At 41.5% G+C, this 16648-nt stretch overlaps 1 protein-coding gene across 42 annotated transcripts in view; it reads left to right on the forward strand.

The window, feature by feature from the left end:
• Positions 1 to 16648, forward strand: part of neb (nebulin) — a 73153-nt gene that overhangs the window by 36283 nt on the left and 20222 nt on the right. For 36 of the 42 annotated variants that reach the window (XM_048978954.1, XM_048978957.1, XM_048978956.1 and 33 more), the window contains 39 exons: positions 9 to 320; positions 429 to 632; positions 781 to 885; positions 1611 to 1718; positions 1904 to 2215; positions 2345 to 2548; positions 2665 to 2769; positions 3068 to 3175; positions 3916 to 4227; positions 4323 to 4526; positions 5028 to 5132; positions 6122 to 6229; positions 6323 to 6634; positions 6746 to 6949; positions 7403 to 7507; positions 7617 to 7724; positions 7886 to 8197; positions 8381 to 8485; positions 8581 to 8679; positions 8876 to 8977; positions 9061 to 9168; positions 9265 to 9576; positions 9694 to 9798; positions 10049 to 10153; positions 10673 to 10777; positions 10861 to 10968; positions 11252 to 11362; positions 12928 to 13125; positions 13459 to 13563; positions 13987 to 14091; positions 14168 to 14272; positions 14363 to 14470; positions 14611 to 14724; positions 14854 to 15051; positions 15586 to 15690; positions 15806 to 15910; positions 16057 to 16164; positions 16313 to 16420; positions 16524 to 16631. In XM_048978954.1, the coding sequence (XP_048834911.1) occupies positions 9 to 320; positions 429 to 632; positions 781 to 885; positions 1611 to 1718; positions 1904 to 2215; positions 2345 to 2548; positions 2665 to 2769; positions 3068 to 3175; positions 3916 to 4227; positions 4323 to 4526; positions 5028 to 5132; positions 6122 to 6229; positions 6323 to 6634; positions 6746 to 6949; positions 7403 to 7507; positions 7617 to 7724; positions 7886 to 8197; positions 8381 to 8485; positions 8581 to 8679; positions 8876 to 8977; positions 9061 to 9168; positions 9265 to 9576; positions 9694 to 9798; positions 10049 to 10153; positions 10673 to 10777; positions 10861 to 10968; positions 11252 to 11362; positions 12928 to 13125; positions 13459 to 13563; positions 13987 to 14091; positions 14168 to 14272; positions 14363 to 14470; positions 14611 to 14724; positions 14854 to 15051; positions 15586 to 15690; positions 15806 to 15910; positions 16057 to 16164; positions 16313 to 16420; positions 16524 to 16631 (5955 nt within the window). The remainder of the gene's footprint in view (positions 1 to 8; positions 321 to 428; positions 633 to 780; positions 886 to 1610; positions 1719 to 1903; positions 2216 to 2344; positions 2549 to 2664; positions 2770 to 3067; positions 3176 to 3915; positions 4228 to 4322; positions 4527 to 5027; positions 5133 to 6121; positions 6230 to 6322; positions 6635 to 6745; positions 6950 to 7402; positions 7508 to 7616; positions 7725 to 7885; positions 8198 to 8380; positions 8486 to 8580; positions 8680 to 8875; positions 8978 to 9060; positions 9169 to 9264; positions 9577 to 9693; positions 9799 to 10048; positions 10154 to 10672; positions 10778 to 10860; positions 10969 to 11251; positions 11363 to 12927; positions 13126 to 13458; positions 13564 to 13986; positions 14092 to 14167; positions 14273 to 14362; positions 14471 to 14610; positions 14725 to 14853; positions 15052 to 15585; positions 15691 to 15805; positions 15911 to 16056; positions 16165 to 16312; positions 16421 to 16523; positions 16632 to 16648) is intronic. The other 6 variants (XM_048978959.1, XM_048978985.1, XM_048978991.1 and 3 more) reach the window with 3 other exon arrangements.

The following is a 16648-nucleotide window of genomic DNA, read 5'->3' on the forward strand; positions in this document are numbered from 1 at the left end:
TTTTTCAGTATAAATACAAGACAGGATATCGCAAGCAAGTGGGACACCACATTGGAGCCCGTAGTGTCCAGGACGACCCTCTGCTTATGCTGGCTCTGAACTCGGGCAGGATCGCCAGCGATGTTCTATACAAGAAGGACTTCAACAAGTCCAAGACCAAATTCCACCTCCCCGTTGACATGCTGAACATCGAGCTGGCTAAGAAGTGCCAGATCCAAGTCAATGACTTCAACTACAGAACTCACCTGCACAACTGGACCTGCCTGCCAGACTCCAATGATGTCGTTCAAGCCAGACAGGCCTATGATCTGCAGAGTGATGTAAGTCTGATATGAATTTTTATCTTTGAGACTCTTTGTATTGCAGAGTAACCGGAGTTGACAATTCTTGTAACTGTGCAATGTGTTGGTAATTTCTGACTCCGTTAGGCTGTATACAAGGCAGACCTTAAGTGGCTTCAGGGTCTTGGGTGGGTCCCGATTGGCTCACTTGATGTTGAGAAAGCCAAGAAAGCTGCAGATATCCTGAGTGAGAGGAAGTACCGGCAACCTCCTAGCTCACATCCATTCTCCAGTGTGACTGACTCCTTGGAGCTTATGCTAGCACAGGCCAATGCCATAATCATGAACAAGGTAAAGCCGTCTTCTCTGTGAGGTAAAGCTATCTTCAGCGCTGTCCTCCACAGAGCACAGAGACCATGTTTTTTTGTGTTTTTCCATGTATGTTTCCACAGTCAATGTGTATTACGTGGCGTTTAAAAGCAGGCTCTTGTTTTTGCAGCGTCTGTACACTGAAGCCTGGGAAAAGGACAAAGTCAAAATCCATGTCATGCCTGACACCCCCGAGATTCTTTTGGCTCAACAGAACAAACTAAACAACAGTCGGGTGAGGATTCCTACAACTTAAGCCTATAAATATCCAATTAAATCATTTTTCATCTTGTACTTGTATGCCTTTTGACCTTTTTATTCAGTTATATTTTTATTTCCCATTTTATATTCCAGTTTATTTTGGTTTTTGTCATTTTGCTATATTTGTTTGCTTGCTTTTAGATTCTCATTCTTTATTCGTACTCTTTGTTTGACCTTTACCTTAGCTGCGTATTTTTTACAGCTTCTCCATCTTTATTCCTTATTTTGCCACCATATGAAAAGTTCTTTGAGCTGCATTTCATACATGAAAAACACTATAATGATGACCACAACAATAATAACAAACTATCATCATCTTCATTTCCATGGGATATACAATCTGATGTCCTTTTAGGAGATTAAGACAGACTAGTGAAAATCACGTAGCTGTCTAATTGGTGTCTAGTCTAATGTCGTCCAAAGCGAGCCACATTATATTTGTTATGTGCTGCTCTAAATAACAAAACACCATCTGCATTTTGTCATTCAAAACAGATGTATTTACGTGTGTTTTTACTTTTAGCTACCTCAACAACGGCAAAGTCAGAAAAATAATATCTGTTAAAAGAAAATAATCCAATTCAATTGTTTTAAGTTTAATGACCTTAAGAGCAACTAGATTATCCATTTGTGACTCACCAATTAATTTTTTGAGTGCACAGAATGGAGCACCATACAGATTTTCTTTTTCCGTTGCAGCAATATTACAGGCATGCTTTTGAAGAATCCCTCAAGATGGGCTATCACCTACCTCAAGATGCAATTTCTGTCATAGCAGCAAAGGCCTCCAGGGATATTGCCAGCAATGTGAGAATTTTATTGGGAAAATATTTATTTTCTGATTTATACTTTATATTCATTTGAATCACTCCATGCTGAATACAATGAATGTAGGAATAACATTCACTCTTTTAGTGTTGGAAGGGTTGCAAGGACTCTTAGGCCTGTAGCACTCCTGCCTTTACTCATGTACTCTGCTATTTACCCTACAGTACAAGTACAAGGCTAGTTACCGCAAACAAGTGGGTCACCACATTGGAGCCCGTAGTGTCCAGGATGACCCGCTGCTCATGCTAGCTCTGAACTCGGCCAAGATTGCCAGCGATGCTCTATACAAGAAGGACTTTAACAAGTCCAAGACCAAATTCCACCTCCCCGCTGACATGCTGAACATCGAGCTGGCTAAGAAGTGCCAGATCCAAGTCAATGACTTCAACTACAGGACTCGCCTGCACAACTGGACCTGCCTACCGGACTCCAATGATGTCGTTCAAGCCAGGAAGGCCTATGATCTAAACAGTGACGTAAGTGATTTGACTGTAGTGTAGATCAACAAAGCCATTAATGGCGAAATGCACCATATGAAACGTGTTCAACTGAAATTGACTGTGAATTTGAAAGGATGTGATTAATGGAAAGCATCTCCTCTTTAGGCTGTGTACAAGGCAGACATGGAGTACATGAGGGGACTTGGATGGATTCCCATTGGCTCATTTGATGTTGTGAAGGCAAAGAAGGCTGCGGAGATCCTAAGTGAACGATCGTACCGCCAAAAGCCGGACACTTTTAAGTATACAACTGATATGGAGTCCATTCCTATGGTATTAGCCAAAGCAAATGCTCAGACAATAAACAAGGTCAGTATATTTTACCACTTTCGGGAGCATTGTCCACCAAATACATAGCTGATATAACTAAATACACAGCAGGCAGAAGATGGCATTCAGTAACTATTTATGTGGTTTGATTACAGCGCCTGTACATCGATGCCTGGGAAAACGAGAAAACTAAGATCCATGTGAATGCTGATCTACCTGAGATTGCTCTAGCTAAGGTCAATGCTGCCAACATCAGTCAGGTCAGTGTCTGCGTCCATTTCTCCAGCTCTTCTGATTACATTTGGCTGTTTTCCTTGCTATGTTTTAGTAGTTTCTGACTCGTTTCTCCCTTATCTCTGAATAGTAAAAATATGCTTAAAATATAGATTTATGTCCCCCAGAGAGTTGCCTAAACATAAAGTAATAGCGAATCCAAAACATACAGCTTTTTTATACTATTGTGGCATTTTCCTCCTAACCTGCCTTTCTCCGTGCTTCAGCTACACACACAAGCCCATGCATAATACCGCATCTCACGGTAAAACCTTGCTTTTGCAGAAACTTTACCGGAAGAGCTTTGAGGATTTTATTATAAAGGGCTATGACATGAAACCAGATGCCATATCAGTGAGAGCTGCCCGGGCTTCTCGGGACATTGCCAGTGATGTGAGTGCGGCCATGCGCCCGCTGTTTGACACGTCAAATGCAAGATATTTTCACTAAGTTCGCTACCGATTGTCTTCTCACTTCATGTATAATTGATATTATGTTTAGAATTATATTTTACAGGTGGAAATGATCACATTTTTATTCAAAATTTATAAATGGAAAAGTTCACTATGAAAAATCTCAAATTTTGCATTGTGGTAATTGACTATATATGTATTTCGCACAATGTATCAAATTTTGTATTCATGTGTCAATTGTAACATTATCACGTATTGTTCATCAAATTTTTTTATAGCCTGCATTCTGCACTGGTTAAAGGAAAAAGAATTTTAAAATGAGCCAAGTGTTAAATAGATATAAAAAGTACATTTTACTCACATGAAATCTTAAACTTCCAACTAGAGATGGTCGTATACGCGTAGCACTTATAGAAATAAAACAGTTACTAAGTTCTGTACTTGAGTAATTTGAAAGTTTGCTCACAAAAAATGATTATGTGATGTAGTGACAAGTGTATTTAATGCCATAACTTCACTCAGGAATGAATATTAACTCTGTATGACTAAGTAACATTCACTTACACAATACAGACAGAAAGTATTCCTCAGAAAGTAGTGGTTTTGTAGTTCATGAATGGACTTGGTGTGTCTTTCAACACTTAATGAAGGAGTTTTTAGTACTGCAATAGATTGCAGTGTGGTGTTCATACTAAACTCCATTACATTTAACTGTTTCAGTATAAATATAAAGCAGGATATCGCAAGCAAGTGGGACACCACATTGGAGCCCGTAGTGTCCAGGACGACCCTCTGCTTATGCTGGCTCTGAACTCGGGCAGGATCGCCAGCGATGTTCTATACAAGAAGGACTTCAACAAGTCCAAGACCAAATTCCACCTCCCCGCTGACATGCTGAACATCGAGCTGGCTAAGAAGTGCCAGATCCAAGTCAATGACTTCAACTACAGGACTCGCCTGCACAACTGGACCTGCCTGCCGGACTCCAATGATGTCGTTCAAGCCAGGAAGGTCTATGATATGCAGAGTGATGTAAGTTTTACAGTTTTATTGACTTTTTGAGAAAAAAAATGAATTTTCACAAACGCATAAGATTATGACAGTGCAAATGTGTACTCTTTCATTAGGCTGTTTACAAGTCAGACCTGGAATGGCTCAGAGGTACTGGCTGGGTCCCCATTGGTTCGCCAGATGTTGAGCAAGCTAAGAAGGCGGCCGAGGTCTTAAGTGAGAAAAAGTACCGCCAGCATCCAAGCAACTTCAAGTTTTCCAGCAAGATGGATTCCTTGCACCTTGCTCTGGTTCAGGCTAATGCAAAACTAATGGACCAGGTACAAACGCACAAAACTAGAATGATTACACACGCAGTAACAGAGTAATACAAAAGGTTGTCAGATGAAGCTGGAAAACCCTAAAAGCAGAACTTACTGCTGCTGCTATTGACCACAGTTGGGTTCACTAGATAATAAAATGCATTTGGACTCGTTTGTATCTGTTATTACGTGAACAAGTTCTGTGGAGGTAATGAGTATGGATTTTGTTTTTAATATGCTGCCCTTCATCCTTTTTCAAACATGACAGTAGCACTGCGCCTTTAAGTAATGCTTGCTCATACTCTTCGTTGCGCTGCTTGCCTTTCCTTATACTTGCCCATACTATCAGTTGCACTGCGTGCCTTTCCTTACATTTGCTCATACTCTTCATTGCATTGCATGCGTTTCCATCCACTTGCTTATACACTTCATTGAAATACATGCTTTTACTTATGCTTGGTCTTACTCTTTGTTACATTGTGTGCCTTTCCTTATGCTCGCTCATACTCTTCGTTGCAGAGGGCTTACACAGAGGCCTGGGACAGAGACAAGGTCAACATCCACATCATGCCAGACACGCCAGCCATTCTTCTTGCACAGCAGAACAAACTCAACACCAGCCAGGTATGGGAAGTAACAGAGGCCATTAACAGAGGAAGTAACAGAGGCTGGGTTACAAAAAACAAGGGAGTTTACAGAAATTGAGTTCAGAAAAAAAACAAGAAACAAAAGGAACCACAAGGGGTCTAAACACAGGCAGGTAGAAAACAAGAACTAAAGCAGGGAGCAACAACGGAACAAACATAGCAGCACATGAATGAGCACAATGACTGACTGAGGAACAAAACAAGGGCAGGCACCCAAACACATACAAGACAAGGGCCAGACAAGAAACAGGTGCAGGCCACAACCATATCAACCAAACACTGAAGACCAGAGAAACAAGATACAGGCAAGGGCAATCAACCACACCACAGATTCAAAACCAGGAAACACTGGGAACACAGGAAAACAGAACAACTAGACACAGGCAGGGCAAGCCAGAACTAAAGACACAAAAAGGAAGACCCAAACTGAAACACAAGACAAACCAACCAAGGCAACAAAAAACTTAAAATGTCCAACAAAGCTGAACATAATGGCAGAGGAGCCCAGTTTCCAGCCGCATGCCCAGCCCACAGAGCCATACGGTGACCTGGGGAGCAGGGGAATACACCAGGACCCGTGAAGCGCACAAGACCAGGGGAACACAAAATAGGATAGCCAGCGACACCAGCTGGCTAAACAGGGAAACAGCTGCAACAGCGATGGATATTAAATATTAGACAATATTAAAACTTCAAAGTATCATCTCCACTTCGCTTACATTCTCCTCTGGTCAGGGAGGAAGATGTTTAATTTAACTTAACTTTAATTAAATTAATTTAACTTTAAGTATAATTGTATTCAAACAACATTAATGAGATGAAACATAGCTTATTTTAATTTTATTTCAACTGTGTTGTTTTCAAGATAAACAATATTCAGTGGTTTGTCTTCCACATGTGTGCATTGCTTTGTCTCTTTATGCATATATTCAAAGGGACAACTAAAAACTGAACATTATTTTTCAGAAATATTATAGAAAAGACTATGAAGACAGTCTCCAGAAGGGCTATTACCTTCCCAAGGATGCTATCCCTGTGATGTCAGCGAAAGCCTCCAGAGACATCATCAGTGATGTAAGTTCTTCAGTGGTGCCTCTGTAAGGCAGAGTGAATGTAATGTGATGGATACTGTTCTTTACTCGCTATTGTGTGCTTGCATATTTGCAGTACAAGTACAAGGCAGGCTACCGCAAGCAAAAGGGGCACCACATTGGAGCCCTTACCATCCATGATGACCCTTTGATCATACTGGCCATGAATGCGGTCAAGATCGCCAGCGATGTTCTATACAAGAAGGACTTCAACAAGTCCAAGACCAAATTCCACCTCCCTGCTGACATGCTGAACATCGAGCTGGCTAAGAAGTGCCAGATCCAAGTCAATGACTTCAACTACAGAACTCGCCTGCACAACTGGACCTGCCTGCCAGACTCCAATGATGTTGTCCAAGCCAGGAAGGTCTATGATATGCACAGTGATGTAAGTTTTAATTCCTATTCAGTGTCATAATTACTTAGAAGTAATGTAAATTCACTTACACCTATTTATTCAGATATATATTACCCAAAACGCAACCTTCTTTTCTCTTAGGCGGTGTACAAGTCAGATCTTGAGTGGCTTCGAGGCTGTGGCTGGATGCCACAGGATTCTCTGGATGTGAACAAGGTCAAGCGTGCCCAGAACATCCTCAACGACAGGCTGTACCGCCAACATCCAGGCACCATCAAGTTTACCAGCATCGTCGACTTGCCCGACATCATTCTGGCTAAGCAAAATGCCGACATCCTCAGTGATGTAAAAGCCTATTTTCTCACATTCATCTGAAGTCATTGTAGAAATGTTATGCATTTCAAATACTACGGGATAAGTCTGTTTATACTATGTACTTAAGCCTCCACTGCGGGAAGTCAGAGTAAGGCATATGTTTTAACACCTAATGCACAATAATTAGAGGGCAAACTGTTTAGCAGTCTAGGATATTGACACCTAGTTGGTTTATCACTGCAGAGATGTAGATTAAAGAGATTAAAGAAGATTTATGGCTGACAGTGCTAGAGGTGAATATTCACAACTAGATAGTCAAGCAGCCTAAGCAAAATCAGACATTATAGCCAATGTGCTTTTATTATATTAATCATTTTATAAATGCTTACAGTATAGACTCAAGAGACAAAAAACTGCTCAAGACTGTTTAAGTTTTAAAAACACCTGAAAGAATGACTTTCATTCTTTTATACCTTTGCCTAGATGAAATACAAAAAAGCCTGGGAGAAGGACAAAACCAACATACACATGACACCTGACATACCCTCCATGGAGCTGTCCAAGGTCAACTCCCTCAATATTAGTAATGTAAGTGCAAAGAATCAATTACTGCAAAATCATTTATTTTTTGCCTCCATTCTGCTTCATTAACAAACACGTTTTTCACTGTATGTATTCCACTTCTCCTTTTTTGCAGAAATTGTACACAAAAGCCTGGGATGATGAGAAGGCCAAGGCATACCAAATAAAAGCAGATGCCATCTCCTTTTTGAATGCCAGATCATCTCGGGATATCATTAGTGATGTAAGTAAGCACCCCTGTGTTAATGGCCGCATCTACCTAAAACAACATTAGTGATTTGTTTTAATTTCTCTGATTGTTTTTACATATTAAAAGGACTATATACATGCTAGGTCCTAGGCTGCAGTGCACTGCTCATACTCCACTGCATTTTTCTGTTTCAGTACAAATACAAGGCAGGTTACCGGAAGCAATTGGGTCACCACATTGGAATCCACAGTGTCCAAGAAGACCCCCTGCTTATGATGGCTTTGAATGCCGTCAAAATTGCCAGTGATGTCCGGTACAAGAAGAACTTCAATAAGTCCAAGACCAAATTCCACCTCCCCGCTGACATGCTGAGCATCGAGTTGGCTAAGAAGTGCCAGATCCAAGTCAATGACTTCAACTACAGAACTCACCTGCACAACTGGACCTGCCTGCCAGACTCCAACGATGTCGTTCAAGCCAGGAAGGCCTATGATCTGCAGAGTGATGTATGTATACATGCCAAAGATACTCAGCTCCTTGTTACGTTTTCTGAATATAAATGCAAAATTAAAATTAAACCCATAAGGATTTACCTCCCAAGGCTGAAGCAGAGTTTGTTGAATTTCTGCATACTCATGGCAGTATGCAGTAATGAAGCGCTGATATAGTGTGTTTCTTACTGTATTTAGGCAGTTTACAAGTCTGACCGGGAGTGGTTAAAGGGCATTGGCTGGATGCCAAATGAATCGTTTGAAGTAAAGAAAGCAAAGAATGCCCAGAAGATCTTGACAGATGTAAGTATGACTTTAAACTTCTGTGCACTACATCACTATATATGTTTTTATAATATTGTGTGTTAATTCTTCACCTGTTTCTTTTCTCCATGTAGAGAGGGTACCGCACCAAAGTGGATGAACTTAAGTACACAACTGCTTTAGACAGAGTAGATTTTATTGCAGCCAGAAATGCAGCAGGAATCCTGAATGAGGTAAGGAAATTGAGCCAAAAACGCTGCATTGGTCATCAGCAATAAGTGACCCTTTACAATGACAAAGGTTGATTTTAACAGTGGATAAATTGTGTAGCTATAACACCACTTCAGAAATATATGATTAGAAAATTAACTACCTGTTCTGAATGTTCCGTCCACTTTAGATTTGTGTAACATGTTATATTCTTCCTAGGCAAAATATCGTGAGGCTTGGCACAATGACAAGACTAAGTACACGATGCTGGATACCCCGCAGTTTGCAGCAGCTAGGGAGGCTGCCAAGAACATTAACCAGGTAGTGAGGTGGAGGGAGAGCAGCACTCAGTCCCCTCTAACGTTGCTCAGGGCTTAACTGCTGTTTCCCTTTATGCTTCATAGCATCTGTACATCCAGGATTGGGAGAAGAAAAAAGCAACGAGTTACAACATGTCGATCGACGCTTTGATGCTCAGGCATAGCATTCAGATCGGAAACATGCAGAGTGACGTAAGAGGCTCTGGTTAAACTGTGCCATGACTGATAAATGGGCTGTTTTGAGTTTATGTTTACAGTGTAGAATAAATTTTGCTGTGTGCTTTGCAGCATAACTACAAAGAAAATTACCGCAAGCAAATGGGGCATCACGCCGGAGCCCTCGCCGTTCACGATGACCCCCTGCTTAGGATGGCTTTGAATGCAGTCAGAATTGCCAGCGATGTTCTATACAAGAAGGGCTTCCATGAGACCAAGACCAAATACACCCTTCCTGCAGATATGATTGCAGTTGAGCTGGCTAAGAAGAACCAGATGCAAGTCAATGATAAAAACTATAGAACTCACTTGCACAACTGGACCTGCCTGCCAGATTCTAATGATGTCATCCAGGCTCGGAAAGCGTACGACCTACAGAGTGATGTAAGTAATAAAGAGGGATACTAAGGCAGTTATCCTCACTTAAACCCTGTGAAACATTGAGCAGCATTTTTTCAATAGCAGACCATCATCAGCTCTGTTGATTTCTTCTTCCTTTAGTTTGTCTACAAGGCTGACTTGGAGTGGCTCCGTGGTTGCGGTTGGGTGGCACTGGATTCGGTGGATCATGTGAAAGTCAGGAAGGCACAGAATACACTGAACGACGTAAGTTCTGCACTCAGGCTTCAAAGGACCTTGTCGTTGCCGCTGTTCTTGCTATATAGAGCCGGTTTGGATAGGCCTCAAAACTGTGGCAGGGAAAGGGCGTGAACCAGATCGCCTCCAGGAAAATTCACTGGTTGGTGGAAATTACAGAGGGAGCCCACCCCCACCCAATTAATGATGAATAGCTGGGCCTTATGATTGGAAAAGTTGCGAAACCCTGTACCCATTGATATCTGTGTTCCTCCGGCAGAGGTTTTACAAGAAGGAGGCCAGAGAAAACTTCGGCAGATACACGCATGTTGTGGATCGCCCAGAGATCATTTTGGCCAAAGTCAATGCTTTCCACCTCAGCGATGTAAGTGTACCCACAGAACTATACATCCATCCATCCATTTTCCAAACCGCTTATCCTACTGGGTCATGGGGGGTCCGGAGCCTATCCCAGAAGCAATGGGCACGAGGCAGGGAACAACCCAGGATGGGGGGCCAGCTCATCACAGGGCACACTCACACACCATTCACAGACAAATGCACACCTACGGGCAATTTAGCAACTCCAGTTAGCCTCAGCATGTTTTTGGACTGTGGGGAGAAACCGGAATACCTGGAGGAAACCCCACAATGACATGGGGAGAACATGCAAACTCCACACACATGTGACCCCGGCAGAGACTCGAACCCAGGTCCCTAAGGTGTGAGGCAACAGTGCTAACCACTGCACCACCATGCTGCCCCCACAACTATACAAGTGTAGTCTAATAGCAAAAAAAACACTATGTGGCTTGAAATAAAAATGTCTAATATATATCGTTTTTTCAGTCCTTGAATATTTCCACAATAAGTTAGAGAGCCATTTTTTTATATATATGTTTAGGTTAAATACAAAGAGACTTTCAACTTGGAGAAAGGCAAGTACATTGGCTCAATGGACACCCCACAGCTGGCCCACTGCAGAGAGGTGTCCAAGCTCAACAGTGAGGTAATGTACCAAATTGGGAGGCCATGGACCTGTCTTTGGCTTTCATTGTAGTTAACTTACTTATTTGAATGGCTGCATTTCAGAAACTCTACAAATTGAACTGGGACAACAGCAAAGCCATCGGATACCAACTGGACCACTTGTACATTCCTTTAGTAGCGGCAAAGCAGAGTCGAGATGTCATTAGCGAGGTACCTTGACCATCACTTCACAGTATGATGCTGTTAAGTTCAACAGTATAACTGATCAATAACAATAATTTTCACAGGGTTGACAGTTATGAGAATTTGTGTCTTCGTATACACAATCAAGTAATTCTTCTGCAATAAAGAGCCATAAATACCAATGTTAGTATATATAAATATATATAGTTTTATATATGCATATATACAGTACACCCACATACAATTTTAATATATATAAATATATATGATTTGTTTGGAATTTCTTCATGTTTTCTGATTAATCTTTTAGGCAAAATACAAGGAGGCCCATGAGAATGCAAAGGGACACTATTTAGCAGGGACCACTGTAGACTTCCCGCAGGTGGTCCATGCCGCTGGGATTGAGAAGATGAAGAGCATGGTAAGTCCTCACTGGAAACCCAGATGTGTACCTGCAGTTACTGTGAAATATCAGCTTGGTTCTGTTCTGCAAGCAAATGGGTTTCAGTCACTCCTGCTGCAGGCGGTGACACACTTGCTTGAGACTCAAGGTGAAAATGGCAGCCAATAACATTCAGCCTAATCTCATAGCAAAACATGTGCTGTTAATTTCTTTTTTCTTTGCATGTATTACAAAATGCCGTACTTTAATATTAGAAAACTGAGAATGAAATCTATAAAGAATCACATAGATAAATACCATTTATTGTTCTTTCAGGAAAAATGCTGAAATATATAGCTTTTGTATATTTGAAGAGATAATATAGACAACTCTTACCTCTGAATTGTGTCTGTGTCATGCCCCCGCTTGTCCTACCCTCCCATATGGCCACGCCCCCTCATCTACCCCATGTGGATTCCCCGTGTTCACCAGTTGTTTCCTATTCCTGTCATTAGTTCAATGTATTTAGTCCGTGTTTCAGTTTGTTTCCCCAGTCCGGTCATTAATGTTACATGTTGTTATTGAGTGTGTTAGCCTATAATAAAGTCCTTTGTCCGTATCCACGGCTTCCTTCGCCTGCTTCCCTGTGCGAGCTGTGACACTCTGGTGTTAAACACATCCTTCTGCACTACCCCCTCAGCAGTTACACAAGATGGGCACAAGTGCCAAGTCCTCATATTACAAATGACTTCGGTCTTGTTTTTCTATAAAATAGCTGCAGGACAATGGCAAACTGGGTCAGTGGGTATCCAGCACCACGCGAAATCCATAACGGGGAAATTCACACACATGAAAAATACAAGTATAAAACAAAACAGAACATGGCATACAAAAAGATTCCCCAGATATCCAAAATGATCAACAACATTAATAAAGAACACTTGTCCACATACAAATAAAACCACAATGCATGCTGGGGCACAAACTGTGATAAATACTGAATCTGCTAGTATATCAGCACCAAATAATCTTTAGTATTAAGGCATTGAAGCGTTTAAGAAACTTCATGTATGTAGTATGGAGGATCACACAGGGTTGGTAGGAATAGATACTTTTATTGAAGCTCAAGTTGCAGGCAATGGTGGTTTACACAATATTGGTGGTGACTGCGTGCGGTGCAGTCTTAGTGTCTGTTTTTGACCTTATTCTCCAATTATTTCAAATTTAAATCTCAAAATATTTCTTCATTAGGCTATAACCAAAATATTACGACTTCATTCTCGAAATCCATTGCCTAATATTTTTTATCAATACCTTAAAACATCATAGTAATTCTAAAAATAGAAAGTGTATTTACAATTCAACCTAGTATAATTCATATAATTCAAAAACTAGTACACAAATATTAATGAAGACGAAATGATGAATGACTCACTTCGTATGCTTAAATTTTATTTAACTGATCGGCCCGCATTTTACCCAAATGTCATTAAAATGTTTTGTTTGACTCGTAACTGTGGATCCATCAGCCCACAAATCATCGGAGTGCATACTATGATTGAGAATTCTGCATCTAATTGTAAGTGACTCGTGTGTGACTGCAGAGAGATTACCGGAAGGGCTACGAGCAGACCAAGACCAAGCTGCACATCCCCTTCGACATGCTGAGCCACATCGTTGCCAAACGCTGCCAGGGCATTCTGAGCGACATCCAGTACCGGAACTACTTGCACCAGTGGATCTGCCTCCCAGAGCAAAATGACGTCATTCAAGCACGCAAGGCCAATGAAATCCTGAGTGATGTGTGTCACGTTTCTTAATTCACACTGAAGCTCAACATGTTTCAGTGTGTCTCTACTTTTTATCAAAGATCTGTTCTCTCATGGCTGACAGCCATTTAATTTTACTGTCTAATTTTGCTGATCAAGTTTCATGTCATTATCAAGTAATTTTCTTAAATCATTGTGAATAATGGGAATGTTAATTTAGCTTTTTCCAAACATATTTAAAAGGACACATCTTAATTCCAGACCGCAGACATGTACTTACGGGAGACCAATACCGATATGGTGTATCAGATACACACCTTGAAACAGCTGGCACAGTCTGAGGTGATGTGGTTCTGCTCTTTTCAGGTGTTCTACAAAGAAGATCTAAACTGGATAAAGGGTATCGGTTGCTATGTGTGGGATACACCTGAGATCCTCCGTGCCAAGAAGTCATATGAGATACAAAGTGATGTGAGTGACAGTCCTAGATCCACGTTAACATATGAACAATCAAGTCCCTGTAGATCCTAATCTAATGGTGTGTATATATATATATATATCAGGAATGCATGACCAGCAATGAAGGAGTATAACCATTATCATTCTGCTAATGCAACGATTAGATCAGGTCTGCCAGTGGTAAGGTTAGTCTATTTACTGTAGCCAATGGAAGTTTTAACCTAGTCAGCCAATGGAAGGGTTAAAGCACTGAAAGGATAAATCAGTGGTAAATTGAGATGTCAGTGACTCCATTGTCCAGTGAAATTAGAGGTTTCTGAGTTACATAAATTCTCTGTAAATCAAATACAGAAGCATCTAGAAACGTCTGAATTATGAGATTAGTGTAGGCCATGTTGGTGTTGCTGCCCTTTACTCTGCTCCCTTTCCCTATAGATCAAGTACAAAGCTGAGGGAAAGAAGGACCTGAATAACTTTTCCATGGTGACAGACACACCGCACTATGTATCAGCTGTTCTGGGCCACACCTGGGCCAGTGAGGTGAGTCTTAACTAATGTGCCTTAATCACCCTGTATAGCCAATATGTGAAGTCAACATAGGCTGTTTATCTTCTAGCTGAACTACAGGGAAGCTTACCACAAGGACAAGCATAATTACACTACTGTCCTGGATACCTTTGATTTTCCCAGGTATCAGTACCTGAAGCAAGCATACAGCAATGTGAGTTTCATTGTTCTTACTCAAACACCATGTTTAACACTTTATTCTCTGCTTCATAATATAACATGTATTTTGTGTGTTCTCATGTAGAAATTATACACAGCTGCATGGGATACCTTCAAGGCAAAGAGTTACAAGTTGCCAGCAGATTCCCGAACCTTTGCTCATGTGAAAAACCAGAAGACCATTCAGAGTGATGTAAGTCACACTGAACAGACTGTAGATGAAATACTGGCCTTTACTTAATATTGTAATGTCTCCACTATGAGTTATTAAATAACTCTGATTTAAAATCAGTCAAAAGATGCTTTGAGCCAGACTTTGTGGTCTTTGCCCAGGTGAAGTACCATGAGGATTATGAGAGGTTCAAGGCCCTATACAGTCTGCCCAAATCAGCAGAGGATGACCCTGTGATGGCTCGGTGTATCCGCGCTGGGAAGCTTTGCCTGGATGTCAGTATACCGCCTTCTTAGTTGCTCTCGTCAGTCTTTGTCATCACATTTTGAGATATATATGGAGTAACCAAACAGCACAGTGATGGGGATGTGATGATCTAAAGGCTTACTGTGTGTGTTTGCCAGCGCCTCTACAGGCAAGGCTACGAGAAGAGCAAGGCCAGGGTGCACCTGCCCCCTGACATGCATGAAGTCGTGGCTGCCCGGCAGACCCAGGACCGGGTCAGTGAGGTCGGGTACCGCCATTACCTGCACCAGTGGATCTGCCTGCCAGACCTGCAGGTCTATGCTCATGCTCGCAAGGTCAACGAGCAGCTCAGTGATGTGAGTACACCATCCACCCCCTCTCTGCCATTATCCTCTGGCTATTACTGCTCCAAGAGTGTGCACTGGGTGCAATATATAATGCACTGTCTCTAAACATCTTTGCATCAGGAAAAATCCAGTTTATTAATATATAATTATTAATACAGGCCCTATGCCATTATTATTTAGAAATGTGATCAATAGTTTTTGACCATTCGTTTTATATTTAGATTGGTTCCTCCTCTCTAAATTGTTTCTCAAGCACAATCTTAACTTCAGTTCTCTACTGCTGTCAGTTGCATGGCATAGTATTCTTTTGCATCACACTGTATCACACTGGATCACAATGTGTTGAATAAAATCGTGTAAAATCGCACTGCATCGCAATAGAGGTGAATCACATCATATTGCATTAGTAGTTCCTTCATATGTATTTTTAACATACCAATAGCAATGCATCAGGATGTGATGGAGACTGACATGACTATGTACTGTTGCTTTGGAATTCCCACTGTATGATGTCTTGCCATGTCTTGCTGTCCTCCACTCAAGGTCTTCTACAAGGACGACCTGAACTGGCTAAAGGGCATTGGCTGCTTTGTCTGGGACACTCCTGAGATCCTGCGTTGTAAACGTGCTGACAAAATTCAGAGTGAGGTGAGCTGACCTAACTTCAAATCTGCAGACAGAGGATGTGTTTTTCTGTATAAATGCTTACGCTGCAACCAGTGCCAAGCAAGTGAACTTTGACCTTCCTGTGGTTCCTTTTCAGAACCAATACAGAGCCGTAGGGGTGGAGAATTTAAAAAATTACTCTGTAGTGCTGGAAACTCCAACTTATGAAGCCTACAAAAAGAGTGCTGTACACCTGAGTGATGTGAGTAAAAACAAGGGTCTCCTGTGGTAAAAACCTCACTAAAAATCGCTTCCTCTAAAGCTTGAATGAAGTAGCTGCCATTTCCATTAAGCGTGACACTTTCTGCATATATGCAAAGCATCCTGATGTCTATTCTCTGTCCTCAGCTTAACTACCACCATGATTATACCACCAACATCAAGGGCACCAACACAGCCCCAGCCATCACCTTAGACACCGAAAGGGTGAAGCTGGCCAACTACATCCAGAGCGACGTATGTTGTTCTTTGGTCCACATTTCAGCTGCATACACCCAATCTGTTTTTTATTTGTTCAAAAGCAGATAAAGTCATTGATGAATACAGAGTTATAGTGAAAAAGCAGAAGCTCATTTTGATCTGTGCTCTATCACTTTCTCTTCAGAACTTCTACAAATATGCCAACAAGAAACTCATGCCTACTGGTTACTCCATTCCCTCTGACATGCCGCTCATCAAGCAAGCCCAAGCCAACACCCTCCTATCCAGCAATGTATGACAATGACCGCAGCCATCACTACTGAACTGCTATCTGATTCATCACCTTAGGTTGACACTGGATGTGTCTGTAATAATTATCACAATTGAATACTCAGGTGAAGTACAAGGAAGCCTATGACCTCATGAAGGCAAAGAACTACACTCTGGACTGCAACAGTGTTAATCTTGTCAACATCAAGAAAGTCAACGCACTCACCAACCTGGTAAGTCTGCTGAAGCC

Source organism: Brienomyrus brachyistius, chromosome 16 (assembly GCF_023856365.1).
Source record: "Brienomyrus brachyistius isolate T26 chromosome 16, BBRACH_0.4, whole genome shotgun sequence".
NCBI classification, from domain to species: Eukaryota; Metazoa; Chordata; class Actinopteri; order Osteoglossiformes; family Mormyridae; genus Brienomyrus; species Brienomyrus brachyistius.